Source organism: Bidens hawaiensis, unplaced genomic scaffold (genome assembly GCF_021521415.1).
Source record: "Bidens hawaiensis isolate Kalapana, Puna unplaced genomic scaffold, B.hawaiensis_p1.1 tig00011466_1, whole genome shotgun sequence".
NCBI lineage: Eukaryota > Viridiplantae > Streptophyta > Magnoliopsida > Asterales > Asteraceae > Bidens > Bidens hawaiensis.
In genome coordinates this window covers 660,630-675,599 of record NW_027491894.1, presented here as the reverse complement: position 1 = coordinate 675,599, position 14,970 = coordinate 660,630, and the positions used below count along the sequence as shown (strand labels likewise).

The window sequence follows — 14,970 nt, the reverse complement described above, 5'->3', positions numbered from 1 at the left end:
AGCTCGATATTAATTTTTTTGGTCAGGTTCGGGTTAGAAAGGGCTTAGTTAATGTTTTATAAAAATTCTATTAGTGTTTAACCAAGATTAATTATTTACATAAAATATATATTTGAACATTTATAAATTTCTAATTTGCTTTTTGTTATGGGTGGTCATTTTCAAAAGTTAATAGGGGTAATCATAAAATTTCATGAAGAGCGACAGGATTTGAGAGCTTCTGGGATTGCTTATTTTCACCAACTTATAACTTATAAACTTTTTGAAAAGTAATAAGGTGTTTGGGATTGCTTATATTATGAGAGAAAAAGTTCTATAAGTTACACTTTTGTAACTTATTAACTTATTGAAAAGTTATAAGGAAGTAAAATAAGGGATTCCAAACACCCCCTTAAGCCATTAATATATAACACTAACTTTTTTTTTCCACTCTAGGTCCGCCAGTGGACACAACAGTGGAGGAGATGGTGAGGTGTCACCAGAGTGGGGATCACCAGCAAGATTGTCCGTGTTTAAGAAACTTATGTCGTGTAAAGTAGAGGGGAAGGTGAAAGAAAGCTTTGCGGTGGTAAAGAAGTCGGAGAAGCCATACGAGGATTTCAAGAAGTCGATGATGGAGATGATTGTCGAGAATCAAATGTACGAGGAGAGTGATTTGAAGCAACTTTTGGAGTGTTTCTTGTCGTTGAACTCGTGGTATCATCATGGTGTGATCATGCAAGCTTTCTCGGAGATTTGGAACACTGTGTTTATTGATCGTTGAATCTTTGTTGTTTGAATGAAATAATAATTGCTATTATGATTGTAATTATATGGTTATCGGATCCTCTGGTAATTTAGAAGTATTGTGATTTGTGACATTATATATTATACTAGTTAAGTTCATGTCAAATGTTATTATTGAACACTTTCAATGTATAATATAACGTCGAAACATGATCTCGTTCGACTTAGTTTATTATATATAAGATAAAAATCAATTTGTTGTTGTCACAAGACCGCCACCGGTTCATGTGGTGGCACCAGCTCTCATTCATTATATTATCGTACTTCAAACACTATTTTCATGATTTTGGTCGACGACATATAGACATGTAAGATAATTTGTTATTATTCAACGCTACAAAAAATTGTTATAAAATACGAATATATTAATGATCATACGAATAAACCAAAATCTGAATTCGTTATTCGAATCAGTACGTTATATATCATGGTATTCAAGTTCGATTCGAATAACGAACTTTCGTCGAAAGAGGCAGTCCAATAAATGGGATTCACGGAAAAAGTCCCCAAAGGGTACCCTTTGTATAAGAGGGGATGTAGGACGGGTTATACATAACCTGTCCGGTTGTAAACCCAAACACTGATGAGGCTAGTCCGGATATATGTAATCAAGTGTCAAAAAGACAAAATTTTAAAACATCTGGTTACAAAGGTCTTGGGTTCGAACAACAAAAATTAAAAAGAGAAAGTTGCTATTCAATAAAATTGTCAAAAGGTTTGTGATGGATGTTGGTATATAAAAATAGGTCAATAGTTTTACTGCATATTTAAAATTTGCTATATATATTTTTTATGAAAGATGTAGCAAAGAATAAGAATACTTGTTTTCACATGGACGTATAATTTATTTTGTATGTGTGAAGGTTGGACACAAAGTCTCTTATGATGTCGATTGTCGAATATAAATTATAATTACATTTTGACGGACAAAAAGGAGTTCAAACTTATTGTAATGTTTTTATGTTTATAAAGATAAAATGCTAAATGAGACAAAAAGTACCAAAATCGTTTGATAAGATTTCTTTTAGCGTACATGCATGTAACATTAAAGAATGTAAAAATTCATATATGTTGAGTGGTAATTCTAGAATGAAAAATTTATATTTCTTTTTATTAGTTATACATATTCAAAAATAATAATAACCAAATGTATGTAAAGGGTAAGATTCATTATATAAAGATTTGAGAGAATTTTTATCATGTTTCTATATTTTTAACTTTTTATATACTAATATCATGCAAAATGAGATTTTCTTTTTTTAAGTGGGGCAAGGTTGTGGGTTGAGGGTCGTCCTGAACAAGGCTTGTTTAACCTGTTTATCAAAAAAAATTAAAAGAGTTTTTAGAAACAAAATCGATATAATTTAGAGACGGTAGACTAAATGAGTAATATAAATATTGTTCTTTAAAAGAAGTAAAATCTACAAAATAGATCGGAAAGTGCAAGTGTATTTTCATAAAAATGAAAAATGGAAAAATAAAAATAAATATATAACTATAATTTTTTTAATGCTTAAACGGGTTAACTGACCAACCGGTTTTTATACGGGTCAACCCAGACTATTTCTTAAATGAGTCGTATTTTGTGGCATGTCAACAATTGCCGCACCTATGTATTATGAAACAGAAGTTTAAACATTGTTTTCATTTGTTCTTTTCTAAATCAAATTGGTTATAAAATTAGCATATCGGATTTATTCAGCAAAATCAAACTTGGTTTAACCCAAACCACTCCTAATCCAAAACCGGTTTTCAATAGAAATAATCCAAACCGATACGGATCGGATTGTAACCGGATCGTGTGAAATCAGATTTAAAAAGCCGTTTTTTTGTTAAATTGTCTTTGAAATAAAAAAATATGTAATACATTATACATTCTTAGTCATCAGTTTGCAACGAATAAACCCTAATTGTGATTTCTTGAGTAGCCTAAATCTTGGTATGACGAAAAACATATGACACGTGTTAGGTTAGGATATTATGCAACTAAGAATCTAGCACCATTTTTGTAGGAATGTAATAGGGGGGAAACACACCGTTTGATTCTAATTGAACAAATTTGGAATGCTTTCTCTCTCTCTTATGTTTTTGTTGAATTCCTTTGTAATCTCAATTCAGGTAATAATATTTGATTAACAATTTTTAATCCCGTCAAATAACAAGATAGCAATGTGTAATGAGGAAATTATGCATGACTATAATGAATGTTGTTTCCTTCAATTTGGAGTTTGGATTTTGATCATGATGATGATCAACAAAACCATCCTTTGTTTTCAATCTCCATGCATACGTATTATGATTCATATGTTTGATGTATGATCTTTTATTTTAATATGTAGTTTGAAATTTGCATGGTGGAGGAAAATCAAGAATTTTGTTACAAGTTACAATCCCTAATGAATATTTGAATCTTCCGGCAGAGTTTCTCAAAGGGCCGGAAAAGTTCATTCTAATATATGGTTCCGGCCCCCAAGTCTGCTCCGGCCCCTGAAACCCCGTCTCCAAGTTCAGACTCGTCGCCACCGCCTCCTGACTCTTCACCACCGCCACCATCTAGTCCTTCACCGCCACCACCTAAGCCTTCAAAAACACCACCAGCCCCTCCACCTCCTAAATCACCACCTGCTGATGATAATGACAGTGAAAGGGCAGGGGATTCTCCGCCTGCCCCTTCACCTCCTAATGCATCACCCCCACCCGCCCCTAATGGAGGCAATACAGGAGGTACCCCTCCTGCCCCTCCACCTCCCACTGTACAACCACCACCTAATCCAGGATTTCTCCCACCTGGCGCCACTTCTACACCAACACCGGGTACAATCCCTTCACGAGATGCACCTCCATCCCCAAACATTCTTCCAACCCCTGGGGACAGTTCTGACAAATCTGCATCGGATCATGCTAGAAAGATACCCAGTCCATCAAACCGAAAGTCAGCCCCGAAATCATCACCCAATTCAGAGTACAGTGCATCCAATATTCCTATCATCATTGGAGGAATAGCTGCTGCTGTTGCAGTGTTTCTTGCTCTAGTAGTCATTTGTCTTTTATGCAAAAGGAAAAAGAGAAAAGGTTATTATATTCCGGAACAAGGTCCAGAAGTAGGTGGACCCTACTACTATGGTAAACCCGACCATGTGGTCAAAGTAGGTAATGGTGGTGGTGGTTGGGGACAATCTCCCCAACGACCTCCTATGAACACTAGTGATGAATTTCTAGGACCTAGAGCGTCAGTGGCATCAGTGAAAATGCCAATGGCATTTAGCCAATATCAATTCTCATATGATGAGTTAGTAACGGCCACCGGAGGGTTCACCCAGTACAATATTTTGGGTCAAGGGGGATTTGGGTATGTTCATAAAGGGGTGTTGCCTAACGGGCAAGAGATTGTTATAAAGAGCTTAAAATCAGGTAGCGGGCAAGGTGAGCGGGAATTTCAGGCTGAAGTTGAGATCATTAGTAGGGTGCACCATCGGTATTTGGTTTCACTTGTGGGATATTGTATAATTGATGGTCAGAGAATGCTTGTTTACGAGTATGTTCCTAATAACACTTTGGAGTTCCATCTTCATGGTGAGTTGTGTTTACTTGTTATAAATACATGCTCACCAAAAGTTCAAAACAAAATACTTGACATTCCATGTTCATGCATTATGAACCATACTTTTATTTGTAGGAAAGGGTCAAGTGGTTATGGATTGGCAAACTAGAATGCGTATCGCGCTTGGATCCGCCAAAGGACTTGCTTATCTCCATGAAGATTGTACGGCACAAACACTCGTAATTGGGTTGGGTTTTGGGTCACAATGGGTCGGTCGGGTTGACTTGTAAATTATATTAAAACAATCCAAATCATTGAAAAAATAAAGAATAATTACGAGGTTTTGCGCATTAAAAATATGAAACCGACACCTCTATTATTGCAGGCCATCCAAGGATCATTCATCGGGACATAAAATCTGCCAACATTCTCCTTGATCATGACTATGAAGCAAAGGTAACATACTACAAAAGACATTTGACATTTGACATTTGACATTTGACATTTACATTTGAAGTCTAGTTTGATAGTTCATGACATGCCATGAATGTAAACATAGGTGGCTGATTTTGGATTGGCTAAACTCACAACCGATAACAATACTCATGTCTCTACTCGTGTGATGGGAACTTTCGGGTAAGTTAGTTATGCTTTAAATGATTAGTTTTACACGAATTTTGTTAGTTTTTACAAATAATTTTCTTCACTTTATGGGACAAATGACAGGTACTTGGCTACAGAGTATGCTTCAAGTGGGAAGCTTTCAGAGAAGTCTGATACTTTCTCATTTGGTGTCATGTTGTTGGAGATTTTGACAGGAAGGAAGCCGATTGATCCCGAGTCTGAATACATGAATGACAGTTTGGTAGAGTGGGTTAGTATATCAACCAACTTATTTCATTTTCTCAACTTTGATGATCTTATACGAGGTTGCAAAAGGGTCATATGAGTTACGTAACAAGTCAAATTGGGTTCATGTTTAAATGAGAAGTTCTTTGTTAGGTTCGGTCGAGTTAAAACACTTTTTATAACTAATTAATGAGTAAAATAAGATGAGTTTGTAGAATAAAATGATATACGAGGTTTTATGCATTAAAATTACATTTTTAGCTAGTTGTAACTTGTTTATTTTTAGTTATTATTATTTATTAAATACTCGCTTGGTTAGAGATGAAAATAAATAAACCAAACCAACTTATTTATAAATAAATTGGTCGAATATGACACCTATAGATTTTATATATAAAAGGGTGAATGATTTATCTTACTTGTCTAATAAAACTGAAAATCAGGCAAGGCCACTCATTGCCAACGCGAAGGAAGATGGCGACTACAACAAGCTTGTGGACCCACGCTTGAAATCAAACTATAATCAAAACGAGATGGAACAAATGGCTTCTTGCGCTGAGGCAGGTGTCCGTCATTCGGCTAGGAGACGTCCTAAAATGAGCCAGGTTAGTTATTCGTAGCTTGTATGTTTGTTCACCCGTGCATAAACATAGAGTTGCTTTGGGTGGACCCTCCTGAACTAGGCGGGCCCACCCAATATATCGTAGATGTGAAGTTAACATACTAATTAATATTGTAATTTCACATGAAAATAAAGATTGTGAGAGCATTAGAAGGGATTGCATCATTAGATAGCTTGGATGAGAAGGAAACAACAGACGCAAATGAATCAAGAGTTTATGACACGCAAGCCTACAATGATGACATGCTTAAGTTCAGAAAGATGGTGATGTCGACCGAAGAATCTTCTGGTAGCGAGATTGGTAGTTCCGGACAGTATAGATGAAACATTGTAAACTTGGATATCACATGTTAAGAGCTAAGGTGATTGTTAGGCGCTACTACGGTACATATGAGGTTGATTTTGCAAATCTAGTGAGTAATGTAGCATTTGTAGTTAGCACAAAATCAATATTGGGCCAAAGATTTTTAGTTGAATGGAACAAGAATGTGGCACGTGTGTTTTTTGCCAGAATTATTTATATTAGTTCTACAATAACACCCAAAACATTGTAGCAGGAGTATATATGCAATTAATGGAGGGCACTTTACAAAACTTTATGAGCTTGATTTACAAAGCTCATGCATATAAAACAATTGTAACTTTAACATATTATCGACGGGTGGGGCCTGAATACAAAATACAATAACTATTTTGCACCAGATATAACATTCGACCTCCCATATCAGTCAATATTGTTCGTTTTACTTACAAGAAGTTCACATATTTGGTTTTGGTTGCCTCGGTAAGAACTTCCAAGGTAGTCATACATCTTGGTTATAATCTCATCTGGATACGCTTAATTGTGGAAGTCACTTTCATTCACAACGCCCAAAACATGTTATTGATATTTAAGGCAAGGCATATCTTTTAATTCAATGTATATAATATATTCTATTTGTCTAAGGCCTCACATGAAAAACAACATGAATTTGATAATATCTTCTTCTTTGTTTAAAATATTTAAATAAATACATAATAAAAATTCACTCATTTATTTATTGCTTAATGGCACCTATGAGTGTATATATAATCGAAAAATTAAACTGGAATAAAAACCAACAGTTTCTTTTATGTTTTTGTAAAACCTAACTTTATTTTAGTAATTTATACAAATTTAATAAACATATAAGTAAAATATTTTAATCTAAATGTATAATACTCAACTATTTTGTTAATTAACCATATAATTTAGGCCAATTAAGCTCAAATGACTAAACCGAAAAATCAAAACCAAACTGAACCAAACCAAAACCGAGCGGTTTTCAAAAACCTACCCATATCGAAGTCCAATCGGCTATTGGGGCCGTCTTAATATTGGTACAAGGCCCAAACCGGTGGATCTCGGCTAACCGTTTACCAAACAATTCGACCCGACCCGACCCGACCCGACCCGACCCAATCCGATCCAACATCATACATCTATCGTCTATCATCATCAAAACCCTCGTTCGTTCCACCGTTAGGTAACAAAACCGATCTACGCCGCCACAATCATCACCCGCAATCGAATCGATTCAATTCACAGGTGTAGATGTTCGTTTTGCCGATATCACGGTGAAATCGTAACAGTTTCTGATCTGAATCTGGAAGCATGGGGGATTACAACGATGCGTTCATGCGCGGCAACAACGCCGCCGTTCAGGCTCGCACTAAGCAGCAGAATCGTGCTAATCTTATGCAGATGAAGCTGGTATGAATCGATGCTTAAGTTTTAATTGTGTTTTATATGTTTTAATTGAAGTTTGCCCTAGGTTTTGGTTTAGTGTGATCTAAATTGAAATATAGGTGCTGAACATGTATTTGTTTGTACTTAAGGTGCTGATTGAGAACTAGTTTTATGTAGTTTATTTTAGGTTATTGAGTGGAGATGATGTGAAGTTGAATTGATAAACATTAGGTTCTAGTTGATTGCATGAGTGTATTGATATATTCTTCTATGTATAACTCACTTGTTTTGATTATGTTTTAGTTGAAGTTTGCTTGTATTGTGTTTCTGTTGCCCTAGGTTTTGATTATTTGTTTGTTTGTGTGGTTTAGGTATTTGTTTTGGTTTAGTGTGGTTGAAAGTGAAGTATAGGTGTTGAACATGTGTTTTTTTATGCAGTGGATTTGAAATTAGGTAGTGATTTGTATTAGTGTTGTTAGTTTTAGGTATTGGTTGTACCTAGGGTTCTGATTGAGAACTAGATTCACATAATTTGTTTAGTGGAGATGATGTTAAATTGAAATGATAAACATTAGCGATTGTCCTCAACCTCAATTTGCTTGCATGACTGATGTTGCTTTCCAGTTCTATTTCCAAAACATTTAGCTTCGTATCAGTGTTCTTAGTTTTAGCTATTGATAGTACTTATGGTTCTGATTGAGAACTAGATTCACATAATTTGTTTTAGGTTATTGAGCGGAGATGATGTGAAGCATAGCTTGTTTTAGGTTATTGAGTGGAGATGATGTGAAATTGAATTGATGAACGTTAGGTTTTGTCACTAATTTCAATTTGATTGGAGATGCTTTCCAGTTTTAGATTCATGTTATGTTAGTTTTTCTGTGTGAATAGTTGATTTTGACTTTTAATACTTTGTGTTTTGCAGATTGGACAAAGTCATCCAACTGGATTAACTAATAATCTGTTGAAGCTCTTTGAGCCACGGCCTCCTCTGGAGTATAAGCCACCACCAGAGAAGAGAAAATGTCCACCATACACAGGTATTTCTTATATGCTTTATAATTCTAATTTTGTTATGTGTCATTGATGTGGTTTTGTTTTGAAGTTTTATTTGTTTTTTTGTTTGAAAGGCATGGCGCAGTTTGTTAGCAACTTTGCTGAGCCCACTGATCCTGAATATGCTCCACCTATTCAAAAGGGCGAAACTCCTGTAAGTTGTTGCATTTAGCAAGCTATTCATCATATGCAATTATTTATTGATTGATATACTTTTTTGTGAACGAAACTAAAAGCATGATATTGTGGCTCACATCACAATATGGGGAAAATCATGACTTCATGGGATTTTTAGTTTGTTTATGTTTATTTGTTCTGGGAAGGTTTTAAATGAGCCTGTTTAAGGCTTTAAGCTTCAAAAAGCCTCTTTTTGCAATCCTCAGCAAAAACATGGGATTTTTGTTTTTAATGAACATCTATCGTTTTATGTTTATGTGAGTATTTTTAACAAAGTATGGACGATGTTGTAAAGGTTAAACTATGTATTTACAGCTTTATGTTTTTTTTGTGAGTCAGGGTCAAAAGAAGGCTAGGATTCACCAGCTACGGCTTGAAGAAGGTGCAAAAAAGGCTGCTGAGGAACTTGAGAAATGTAAGAAGGCTTTTTTGTTTATATTTAAGTTGATATACTAGTAGTTAATATGTGACTTAAATATTGGTGTCTTTTTATTTTGCAGATGATCCCAACAGTGACCCAAATATATCTGGAGATCCTTACAAGACATTGTTTGTTGCCAAACTTGTGAGTAATAAGCCCTTTGCATTGATGACAATTTGGATTTACTTTATTTCATTTTTTATTTAATTAACTTGATAATCTTTTACTTTCAGAACTACGAGACAACTGAGAGCAAACTAAAAAGGGAGTTTGAGGCATATGGCCCCATCAAACGGGTAGGTTTTGTAGAGTACCCTCTAAAGGGGCTCAAGGTTATTGCCTTTTTCGGTAAGAGGTTTGATTTTTTGTGCTATATAATGTCGGCAACATTTTTTTCTTGTTGTCTGACAGAAACCTTTCTGAAAATTTGCATTTCAGAGAAAAATAACTTCTTTTTTGCTGACCAGCTATGTTTCTTGTGAACAAATTTTCCAGCAAACTGTTTTGACAGATTTACTCATATTTTAGTAACTGGATTATCTTGATAAATAGAATTTATACAAACATTTAACTCCTTAATAAACCGTTGTTCATGGAAACTTAAAACGTGGATTATAATGTACAGTTTCAGCATTTACACCAAAATAGTAATAACGAATGATAAGAAATTTGGTCTGCCAACTGTCGCCTCCGTTATCATATGATTTCTGAAATGTTGAACTTAAGGTATTGTAAGTGTAACTTTCCATTATCAATGTGATTTACGTCTAAGTGGTTAGTACTTAGTACAAACAAAATTGTAAGTTTGAGAAAGTTATATACCTTTTCTTGCTCGTTGGAGGTTCACTGAAACCAGTTCCTCAGGTATTATCGCCTATCTTCCACCCACCCTATTAGTTTCTCTCCTCTCTTTTATATTTCTGGTTAAATCACAATTTCAAGAATTCAAGATTCTGGGTATCTTAGTAAAGCATGTAACCATCATTCAGCTATAGTAAGTTTCAAGGTAAAAGGTACTTTGTGCTCCTTAGTTTGTACCGTATCCTATTTGAGCAGATGAATGATGTATGCCATTTGGCCAATAAGTCTTGCAACAAATGAAGACCGACAACTTTTTGGTAAAACATATTGGGAGTGCCTCTCTTCTCTTCTTTTCTAAGTTCAGTATTTGCGGTTTTTGCTACTGAAATTTAACTTTTCAAAGTTTAGCATCTGCAATCTGCATATCCTATCGAAAACATTTCAAATGTTGAGAAGATGTTATGGTATTTTATATAGCTATCATTTATAGTAACAATTTATATAAATAATAGTCCCTGGTAAGGAAAGGGTAGTATGGTCCAAAATTGTTGTGCAACTCTAGCAAGTGATGGTGATGATGCATCTTGCCTGCGAAGCATTTGATTGAAAGGTGAGCACGGCTATTGAGGCTTAGTGCTTGTCCGCCGTGCATTAGGATTATTAAATTTATAACTGCTAACTTTTTCTTGACTCCACACTTGGATTGGATTAATACTAGTTAATAACATAATACTATGTTTGAAAGATACGGGTTAGTATGCGTTTGCTCTGTTTTCTAACGCGCAAGAGTCTCAGGTCCGCATGGTTGCTGATAAAGAATCAAACAAACCAAGAGGATATGCTTTCATTGAATACATGCATACACGCGATATGAAAGGTTGGTTTTTTAGATTTTATATGTAAACGAGTTGAAATCGCCACATATACTTTCTATGTCATTATTTACGTATCTGATGGTTGATTTGTATGTATAGCTGCATATAAACAAGCCGATGGAAGGAAGATAGATAATAAGCGGGTGCTTGTGGATGTTGAACGTGGAAGAACGGTTCCTAATTGGCGACCTCGTAGGCTCGGTGGTGGGCTTGGTATAACTAGGATTGGAGGTGAAGTAGTCAACCAAAGGCACTCTGGAAGGTAAATTGTTTCGCTGTGAAATTTTGAATTACTAAATTGAATGCATTAATGGTTGATAAACTTATAAATTACAAGATCAAATGAATATAGAGTGGTAAATTAAGATTTGATTTTCTTATTAATATATCAACATGGTTTTGTATGATGGTCAGAGAACAACAGCAATCCGGGGGAACCACTCGATCTGCAGAGCCAAGAGCACATGAAGAACGAGACAGGTAACACTATATAAAAATTATTTAATATTATATCTTTATATACGGTCAATTCGTTATAAATGTTTATTATTGCAATAATTCAGGGATCGTGAGAAATCCCGTGAAAGAGTTAAGGAGAGAGAACGTGAAAAGTCTCGGGAACGGTCTCATGATAAACCGAGAGATAGAGAACATCGGGAAGACAGGCACCATCGGGACCGTGACCGGAAGTCAGACCGTGATAGAGACCGTAGTGGTCGTGACCGTGATAGACACCGGGATCGCGACCGTGACCGTAGTGGTCGTGACCGCAGCGGTCGTGATCGTGATCGCTACCGTGACAAGGATCGGGAGGGTGATGACCATATGGACCGTGACCGTGGGCGGTCACGTGATAAAGACTATGACTACGAGTACGATCGGGTTGACCGACACGAGAGAGACAGGCATGGGGATAGGCAAAAGAGCTATGACCGTGTTGACCCGGAGGAGATGTATGATCAACCCGTGCATGGGGATGATAAGCGAGTCGACGATGAAAGGGATCTTGGAGGCTATGATGGTTACTATGATCAAGAACGGTATGATCACCATGATCGTGATCATGATCGTTATTATCAGATGGAGGAAGAAAACTATGAACCAGGAAGTATTGATCCACATGACAAGGATGATGGGCGTTCGTATAGGCAATCGGACAGGTCGCTTTCACGTGAGTACGAGTACTAAAGGGGTTCAAGTTATAATGTGTGGTTTGGGTCAGGTCTGTTTGAGTGGATTGTTTTTTATGTTCCGTGTTAAATTTTATATGCGTTGAACATGTTTGATATTTCTTAAGAGATTGCTACTGCCTAGTTGTTTATGTTTTCTATTTTTTGGATGCTTGAAGGGTGTGTGATCTTAATGTGTTCTCTTTTATTTTCTTTTTATGTTATTGCGAAGTTATAAAACCAAAACTTAAATGTAACCTGCATGTAATAAGGTTTTTAGCCCATCATATCATATGCTAAAGTTTAGTTTACTATATTCACACAAATCAAATTTGCTCAAAAATATTTGTTGCAATGATAGAACGTTTGTGACTGTTCATTGAGATTCAATCCCTTGGGCATGATCATATATATATTATTCAAACTCTGAATATGTATCACAACATTTCATTCTTCTCAAATACAAGTTTAGTTGGCATGACATATAAGCTTTTTACTCAAACAATACATATTTATCCTTCTCATATACAAGCTATTTAATAATATTAAGTTTATTGATTTGTGAGAAAAGAGAAAAATAAAAAGATCAAGTATAGCACATGTAGTTACGTGCGGAGCACCGAGGATTACTCAACCTCAAAGCCATATGCCTGACATGCAACCTCCATGTTAGCCATTGATGGCGGCAAGAATGGGCATTATAGATAGACTACCATATGTAATGCAATAGTGGTCAAGGGAACGTCATGTATTGATTTAAATTTTTTACTTTTAGTTTAGTAAGGGGTTTAATTTCATTCAACGGCTAGTTTTTCTTGATATTTGCAAATCACTCCCTCCATACCTGTGATGTGACCCATCCCGGTTCACAACGTTGCGACACGGTGTTTTGTACGCGTGTGTTTGATGTCGCAGCCCCCCTTTGTGCATCATCATATTGCATATTGACAATTTTATACAAATTAATTAAATGTAACCAACTGCTTGTGTAACCCTCTACTACTCGTTGCTTGCTATTCATATATTTGTTAAAAGTCTCAAAAGGACTTTCTAATAGTAAATGGTAGATTTTTCGAATTTAAGTGTGAAATCTTTAAATTTTAATGTGTAAATATAGTATAAGGGGCCCCATACACCACTGAAGAGGTAGGTCCCAGCAGAGACCAGTTGGTCCCGCAAGACTCACCTTGAACATGGACGTCTGCGCAAAGGCCATCTGCTCCCGCAGGACCCACCATGCTCATAGAATCTTACGCGCAGTACGCAAGCTGTACACGCAGGGAAAGCCTCCCAATGGTGAAGTACCCCGCCTGTTCCCGCAGTTGCGGATACAAGCCATCAGGGAAGGCTACCCGCAGACAGCAGGGCTACACGCACAAGACACTAGCTACTTCAGCAGTCACGTGAAGGCATGAGCAAGGCGGGAACAATCCCGCCCAAATGAGCCAGTCTGATTCTGAAAGATCTTTTGTACCATACCTACCAAGGTATGGATAGGACAGACGATCTGACCAGAACAGCCCATGAGCCAATCACAGGGTGACAGCTCACCGACAACAGTGCGAGGAGGGCCACCCTCTAGTACTGTTTGTCACTATTAGCCGCTGCCTACTCACCAACCCTCATTGTGGAGCATGCGCAGCCTACAGTTGGTGGAATAGTATTACTGTTGGCCGTAACCTATTCACCAACCAGCATGGCCTGCGTACAGTCCACAGTCAGTGGGACGTGCATAGTCTACAGTCGGTGGAATAGTGCAGCCGACTTTATTACTGTTGGCTGTAACCTACCCACCAACCAGTATGGCCTGTGCGTAATCCACTGTTGGTTGAACAGGAATACTATTCAGCCGGCTGTACCTTCTAGAAAACCTACCTTCGGCTATAAATACTCCAATATCTTGGAATGGTAAGATCATCTACTATCTCGTATAACTTACTTGATAACTGCTCTAATAGTATTCATATACTTTTATATTCAAAGAGCAATATAGACTGATTCTCACGCCGGAGGGTGGTCACAAGGAGGAACCCCCCCTTCTCAGTGACGAGCTTACGGTGTCTGTTTTGCAGGTTCCCTGAAGTACAACTTACTCTGCTGGACCTAACCTTCGTGGGAAACATTACCTAGCCCCCAGATTACCCATAATCTGCCCGGGGTCACTTAGTGTTTCTTCATTGGCGCCATCCGTGCATAAAGCTAGAACTACATCTTTCTCCAGTTTTTCAAAACTTCCAAGATGACTAGAGAAATTCCGGTAACCACAACCCCAGCCACTGGGGTAAACACCGGCAACACAATGTTTACAAACACTACCCCAGCCACCCAAGCTGGGGCAAGTGAAATACATTTTACGAACACTACCCCAGTCACTCATGTAGGGGCAAGTGGAGTAAATATTCCACTGGGATTCACTGATGCCCAGCTGGAAAAACGACCTCGAGCCCCTCGCCAAACACTTGATCAAGTGAAGGCATGGGCCGAGGCACGTCAAAGAGAATTTCAGGCTGAGTTGGACGAACGCTTGCGTTCAGTCCAACAAGCTGAGGAATTCGGTAGTACTCGCCAGCACCTCAACATGAGTAGTGAGTACGAGTACTCAGACGGCGAGGGGGAAGACTCCGACACCGACGCGAACCCTCGCCATAGGGCGAAAGGGAAGCGTAAGGAAACGGATCCCCAGCCAAAAAGGAATTTTGGGGAAGCATTCCAACCAGTCACAGAAAAAAGCGAGCGTGACTTCTCCAAGGCCTTTAGACCTACTGCTACAAACGCAGGAAGGTCAAAATTTGCAAGGGACATTGCAGAAGCAATCGCCCCGAGGAGTGCCAAACAAATGTCCAACATTGGCACATACGATGGTCTATCCGACCCAGATGACCATCTGAACAGGTTCATTGCGGGGGCAACCGTCAGTAACTGGACGGAACCCACGTGGTGCTACATGTTCCAGATGACTCTGGTA

At 37.5% G+C, this 14,970-nt stretch overlaps 2 protein-coding genes across 2 annotated transcripts; both read left to right on the top strand.

The window, feature by feature from the left end:
* The first annotated feature begins 2,696 nt into the window (after positions 1-2,696).
* On the top strand, positions 2,697-6,124 carry LOC143538074 (proline-rich receptor-like protein kinase PERK15). The gene is made up of 7 exons (XM_077031711.1): positions 2,697-4,359; positions 4,463-4,549; positions 4,713-4,783; positions 4,887-4,963; positions 5,054-5,201; positions 5,620-5,781; positions 5,934-6,124. The coding sequence occupies exons 1-7, from the start codon at positions 3,243-3,245 to the stop codon at positions 6,120-6,122; spliced, it is 1,851 nt and encodes a 616-aa protein (XP_076887826.1). The 5' UTR covers positions 2,697-3,242; the 3' UTR covers positions 6,123-6,124.
* A 1,192-nt stretch (positions 6,125-7,316) lies between these two features.
* On the top strand, positions 7,317-12,229 carry LOC143538073 (U1 small nuclear ribonucleoprotein 70 kDa-like). The gene is made up of 10 exons (XM_077031710.1): positions 7,317-7,530; positions 8,432-8,546; positions 8,637-8,716; positions 9,079-9,154; positions 9,240-9,304; positions 9,394-9,456; positions 10,757-10,838; positions 10,936-11,098; positions 11,251-11,316; positions 11,400-12,229. The coding sequence occupies exons 1-10, from the start codon at positions 7,432-7,434 to the stop codon at positions 12,022-12,024; spliced, it is 1,434 nt and encodes a 477-aa protein (XP_076887825.1). The 5' UTR covers positions 7,317-7,431; the 3' UTR covers positions 12,025-12,229.
* Positions 12,230-14,970: the final 2,741 nt, after the last annotated feature.

Excerpts from the sequence above, each read along its gene's own strand:
- LOC143538074 (XM_077031711.1), top strand. The coding sequence starts at position 3,243 with ATGGTTCCGGCCCCCAAGTCTGCTCCGGCCCCTGAAACCCCGTCTCCA. Across the intron at positions 4,964-5,053 it reads CGTGTGATGGGAACTTTCGG|GTACTTGGCTACAGAGTATG; the intron begins GTAAGTTAGTTA and ends GACAAATGACAG. Across the intron at positions 5,782-5,933 it reads GACGTCCTAAAATGAGCCAG|ATTGTGAGAGCATTAGAAGG; the intron begins GTTAGTTATTCG and ends ATGAAAATAAAG.
- LOC143538073 (XM_077031710.1), top strand. The coding sequence starts at position 7,432 with ATGGGGGATTACAACGATGCGTTCATGCGCGGCAACAACGCCGCCGTT. Across the intron at positions 11,099-11,250 it reads AACCAAAGGCACTCTGGAAG|AGAACAACAGCAATCCGGGG; the intron begins GTAAATTGTTTC and ends TATGATGGTCAG. Across the intron at positions 11,317-11,399 it reads GCACATGAAGAACGAGACAG|GGATCGTGAGAAATCCCGTG; the intron begins GTAACACTATAT and ends GCAATAATTCAG.